The sequence below is a fragment of the Nicotiana tomentosiformis genome, chromosome 2 (genome assembly GCF_000390325.3).
Source record: "Nicotiana tomentosiformis chromosome 2, ASM39032v3, whole genome shotgun sequence".
In the NCBI taxonomy this organism is placed as follows: Eukaryota; Viridiplantae; Streptophyta; class Magnoliopsida; order Solanales; family Solanaceae; genus Nicotiana; species Nicotiana tomentosiformis.
This window is the reverse complement of record NC_090813.1, coordinates 147,794,077-147,800,345: the sequence shown is the minus strand read 5'-3', so window position 1 is coordinate 147,800,345 and position 6,269 is coordinate 147,794,077. Positions and strand designations below refer to the sequence as shown.

At 36.5% G+C, this 6,269-nt stretch overlaps 1 protein-coding gene across 1 annotated transcript; it reads left to right on the top strand.

Moving 5' to 3' along the window:
* The first annotated feature begins 273 nt into the window (after positions 1–273).
* LOC138905823 (uncharacterized mitochondrial protein AtMg00820-like) lies at positions 274–606 on the top strand. Its single transcript, XM_070194339.1, has one exon. The coding sequence runs from the start codon at positions 274–276 to the stop codon at positions 604–606; it is 333 nt and encodes a 110-aa protein (XP_070050440.1).
* Positions 607–6,269: the final 5,663 nt, after the last annotated feature.

Below are 6,269 nucleotides of genomic sequence, written 5' to 3'. Positions count from 1 at the left end.
TAACCAGCAACATCAGTCGACTGACAGCCACATGGAAAACCAGGAATCACCTACTACTGAACAATCAACTCCCATTGAAAAGGAGTCAGTCTCAGCCGTCCCAAATGAATGGATCAGTGAACCTGGATATCCCCATAAGTCCATCATTGAAAGTCCACGGGAAGGTATTACCACCAAAAGATCTCAAAAGCTTAACTCTCGCGTGGCTTTAATATCACAACTTGGGCCAAAAAAGTTGATGAAGCTCTCAAAGATGACAACTGGGTCAAAGCCATGAAAGAAGAAATTGATCAATTTGAAAGGAATAAAGTATGGAACTTAGTTCCAAAACCTTCTGATGCATCTATCGTAGGAACTAAATGGGTTTTCAAAAATAAACTGAATGAATTTGGTCAAGTAGTTCGCAACAAAGCAAGGCTAGTCGCCCAAGGTTACTCACATCAAGAGGGAATTGACTACGATGAAACCTTTGTTCATGTGGCAAGATTTGAATTCATTCGAATACTACTTGCTTTTGTTGCTCATAAAGGGTTCAGACTATTTCAGATGGATGTAAAAAGTGTCTTCTTAAAGGGATATATTTCTGAAGAAGTATATGTGAAATAACCTTCTGGGTTTGTAAAACAGTCTACCAAATCATGTCTTCAAGTTATCAAAAGCTAGTCAAACAAGTCTCCCGAGCCTGGTATGAAAGACTAAGCTCTTTTTTGTTAAATTATGGCTTCAAATGAGGTAATATTGATACAACTCTGTTTATTAAGCATTCAAATTCAGGTAATCTTATTACTCAAATTTATATAGATGATATTATTTTTGAAAGTACTAACTCTGTGTTATGTGAGGAATTTGCTCATACTATGATAGGAGAATTCGAAATGAGCATGATGGGAGAGCTGACTTTCTTTCTTGGATTACAAATCAAGGAATCTTCATTGGCCAAACCAAATACACAAAGCAGATTGTTAAAAAAATTTGGTATGGAGAATGTGAAGCCCAGTGGAACTCCAATGAGTCCGTCAACAATTCTTGAAGAAGACAAAAACGGGAAAAGTGTTGATGAAACTATGTATAGGGGAGTGATTGGACCCCTTCTATGTCTCACGGCTAGTGGACCAGATATAATGTTCAGTTTTTGTAAGTGTGCAAGATTTCAGTCGGTTCCAAAAAAATCTCATTTGACTACAGTAAAACGTATCATTAGATATCTCATTGGGACCACTAAATTGGGTTTATGGTATCTTCATTCTAACAACTTTGATCTAAAAGGATGCAGATTTTGCAGGTGATAGGACTGACAGGAAAAGCACTAGTGGTACTTGCCAACTACTGGGAAATGCACTAATTTCCTGGCATAGCGAGAAACAAAGTTGTGTTGCCTTGTCAATTACTGAAGTAGAGTATTTAGTTGTTGGAAGTTGTTGCACTCAAATTCTCTGGATTATGCATCAACTTCTTGATTATGATCTCAATCTTACTTCTACTCCTATTCTATGTGATAACACGAGTGTTATTTGTCTATAAAAAATTATGTGCATCATTCCAGGGCAAAGCATATAGAAATTAAACATTATTTGATTCGTGATCATTTTGCTAAAGGTAATATAATGTTAGATTGATTAATACTAAGTCTCAACTTGCTGATATTTTTACAAAACCTCTTTTGGAAGAACATTCTTGCCTACTGCGTAGTAAGATTGGTATCCTGTCTATTACGTAAAAAATCTGTTAAATATTTGCAAAATATTTTACTTCCTTTTATGAGTTGGCTTAATTGATAGGCTTCATTAATTTGATGTAAGTGTAATTATCACCTTCCATTGGTGCCGCCGAAGTAACTCCTCAAAAGTGTCACTTCAGTTTGTACCCAACCTTTCCTCTAACCAATGCAACCTTTCAATCTTCCAAACGCTTAAATAAGTACCCTCTTCTATCATTCTTCATTACTTTTCACCAAACTCCACTACCATGGCTAAGAGAAACCTCTCATCTTCTACTGTTACAAGATGAAGCAGACCGTTCCAAAAGACCCAAAAACCTGAAGAAACTGTCAACCTTGAGTCATCCCTCGACTTAGACCCTCTCAAAACTAATAATGAGAGTAGTGACTCGTCGGAAGACCAAACTCTAAGCCAGAAAAAAGCCGGTGAGAGATCCATGAATCAAACCCCCCAAAATACCTGCATGCAAGAAGGGGAAAGTGGAAAGCACTGATTTTGGGCTGGAGGACAAATTGAACTTCTACGGTCCAACTGAGAAATTGAATCATGTGTATGAAGAACATGTGTGAATGTTCTATACAAATCTGTTTGTAAATGACAAAGATGGCTTGGAGTCAATAGTTCTAGGTACTCGTATTATTCTTGATGCATATCAATTTGAGAAGATTTTTTTTGCTAAGTTTTATGGTTATGATATGTTTATTCAAAATTTCTGGCCAAAAGATTTTGAAGTGTCCCTAGAAGAGGAACTGTCTGAAAACCCCCCTAATATTGGCCCTAAAAGTCTTAAGTTTGAACATTGTGTGTTAGCTCATATGATTGCTACTACTCTTATTCCTAAGACTGAATCTTTCAGCACTTTAACCACTAGGGATATTTTTGTCCTGTACAGTTTTGTGAACAACAAAAGACTTGACCGATTTGTATGGACTCGTCAGTATATGCTTGAAAGTATTAGGGTCATATTTTCCTCTGCTACTTGTTTACCATATGGTCTGCTTATCTCACATATTCTAGAAGTAATGAAGGTGTATCTGGCGCCTTTTTCTCCCAAGTTTATCTCAAGTACCTATGATAAGACAATCTTGGCTATGATGGGCTACCCTTTAAGTGAAGATGGATTGGTTAGACATGCCAAGATTGGAAGCACTCCAGTACAGGTTGAGCCAACCACTGAACCCCCAGAACCTTAGTCGACTGCCACCAACAACTTACAGCAAATTCAGTAAGGACTAGATGGAGTAAAAACCACGCTCATTGCCATGAAAGAACAGGTGGACAAGATCAGGGAGGTCACTAAAGAAGCAGGTACAGATGTGGCTAAATTTAGGATGGATATGGGAGCCACAAAGAGGCAAGGAATCAGAGAATTCAACTCAATGACAGAGAAAATGGACAACTCACCAAAGAAGTTGTAACCTCTTATGACTATTTCTGCACCAAAGTGATCAATACCCTGAAATACTTTCTGGGAAGGAACTAAGGCCACTATGTTTGTGTTTAAAAATAATTTCTTTTGGTACTTTTTTTTTTGCTTTGGTCGATAAGAACCATTACTATGTGCCTAAGTTGAAGGCATAATATCTGCTACCTTAACTGGTATGTTCATTATCTGCTATATTACATATTACTTTCTGCATGCACCTTCTTCTTTCTTTTTGATTGATGTCAAAGGGGGAGAAACATTAGAGTAAAGCAGAGCAGAGCAACAACTTAGGGGGAGTAGCGTTAGGAAGTGTGCTCTGTTTACTCCTTTTGATTGTCATCATCAAAAAGGGGGAGATTGTTACACCTGCGTTTCAATGATGACAATAGTGCAAATCTAATCTAATCTACTTGATTGCAAGAAATCAGGATGACAATGTTAAATCAGAGGGAGCCTAAGGAAATCAGGATGACAATGCTATCAAAAAGGAAATAAGATCAAGTGCAACTGATATAGGGAGCCAGTTCATAAATTAGGGAGAATTTTGGTAAAAGCAATCAGAAGATTCTGGTGATTGATCAATCAAGCCAAGTCGCAAATCACTCCCTTAATCAGGAACGCGAAAAGGAAGGAGATCATTGAATCAAGCCCATCTTGTGAGCAAGATCAGAGGCAACCCTTAGGTCAAATCTCTTAGAATATTCTTGCCTCAATTAATGGTCAATCTACAATGGCTAGCTTAAAAAGAAGATTACAAGATCTCAAGACTCTCATATAAGAAGACTAAAAGACAGAAGAAGTTACGCAACTTACTATTGTTTCTATACCTTTCTAGTTCTTAGTATAAACATTGTATTATTGAGCTTACAAGTCTCACAAAAGATAGGAAGAGTTATAAAACAAAACAAGAGTTGTGTCAAGTTTAGACAAACACTGTTGTTGAATATCATTGGTGGTGAACGAACTAAAACCACAGCTGTTGTAACGAATATTGAAGATCTAAGAAAACCCTTGTGACCCAAGGGAATTGGATGTAGGTACCACACCATTACTGAAATGTATATAATTCCTGTATCTCTACTTTTTTTATTCTGCACAACTTACTTCTGCTGCGAATCGAACCTGCTGGAAAAGTTTAGTCGACTAATTCTCTGAGTCTACTAAGGTTTTAATTTGGCTACAATTCACCCCCTGTACTTTCAATATCTATCATTTCTAACATGTAGTATGTTTAAGCATCTGGTAGTGGACAGCTTCATCATGACACATACACAAACTCGACCACAAGTACATACCCAATAAGGTTGTATGTGTCTATCCTGTAGAGGTGTTGCTATTCTTTAGTGTATTTTTGAAGAATCCCTACCAAATACTCATGTCACATCCATTGGTGAAACAGGTATACCAAAGCAAATGAAGGATTGATGTAACATAGTCTGCGAGGATTGTTAATACTGCAAAATAAAAGTTCAGAGCAGATGAACAACTAAACGTACTTTTTACTAGACCGTGATTAGAAATTGGACATGTAATGTCATAAACACCAGAAGTAGAGCAGTAACTTCCAGCGAAATTACCACATAAAAATGGGGCATACAAGACATGCAAGAAAAAGATAATTTCTAACTTCATCATGGCTCAGAACATTTCAGTAGTGCTATGACAGAAGCCTCGCTGGAAGTGATTCTCAATGCAGACAGTTAATAAGCCAATGTTATGAAACCAAGACAGGTAAGTTATGTTAAAGCCAGCTGGAAAAGATTCTCACTTGTTCATTACTAGGAGAACACATCCTAAAGCTTGTGGAGAACTCGCCTACACCCCTCACCCCAGGAACACAAATTTAGGCGTATATAATGAAAGCATTCAACCATAGTATTCAAAATTCTCAAATGGCAAGACAATTCAGGTTATCTTCTCACAATTTTATCTACCTTCCAAACCACTATTTCCATGAAAAGCTCTACAATATTGAGTCGCGACTACACAGGTTGCATAGACATTCAAAAGGGATAGCCAGTATCATATTTACATTACCTTTTGAAACTTATTTTAGACCAAGATTGGCTAACTCTTCTTTAGTCATTCTACATCTATTCTGAGCCAATGAGAAACAAAATGCCTTCCTTGTAACTTTATCATCTTGATTTTGCTAAGCTCAATAAGAACATGGAATAGCAGAAATAGGTTTGTGTTCTTCTTCCAAAGTAAGCCATATTTTCACAAGTGTGGACTGCAGACGACTTTCCAATGATCCTATTCCTTCTTACTGAAACAAATTGCTCTTCACTGGTAATTATGAGATCAAAGTAAGAACAAAACAAAGATAATGAAGGGTTCACACAAACTAACAGTCCAATAATCTCCAACCAAATCTCTAAAGAGGATTTAAGTGAACTGGCAGTCAATACTAGAACATTCTGATGGAAAACAAATATAAATGTCGCTGAACCAGAATCCTAAACAATGAACTCAACTTCAAAAGATAGAAACTGGTGTAGCTTTTATCTTCAAAGAATCAACTCTGTACTTACCTGATAGAACCAGTTCAGATTTTTTAGTTTCAGCAGCTAATGCCAATTAACTAAGGGTACCGGAAAGATAGGCATACCAGAAAGAGGAATAGGGATTAGTAGTTCTAAATTAGTTCTTAAGAATGAGGATTTTAGAGGCAATCAATCTACGCAATACAAAGTAAAACCTCATTTTTTGTTTTGCTGAAGGGGGAACTTCAACCTCCATCATATGCACAAGGAGAATATTATTAGAGCAAGAGAATATGGAGAATATACACCAAAGAAATGTTTAGGGAGTCACGAATGCTTTAGAACTATGAGGACTACAATAGGAAGAGCTCTCACCAGTCACTTATTTAAATTCTGTTCAATTCCTTAAATGAAAAGAAGAAAAAGAGATTGGATAGCATGCCCCTCATAATATATCTGATTAGTAACAATACATGTTTGATAGTGAAATTGTTGAATTGACAGGAAAATGATGCTGTATGAGCCATAACTTACTTCATAGAATGCAGCAAATCTTTTAAGGAATTTTATACAGAGTAAACATTTTGGTCTATATACTTATGTTGTATTTCAAGACTGTTATTTATCAATATATATATA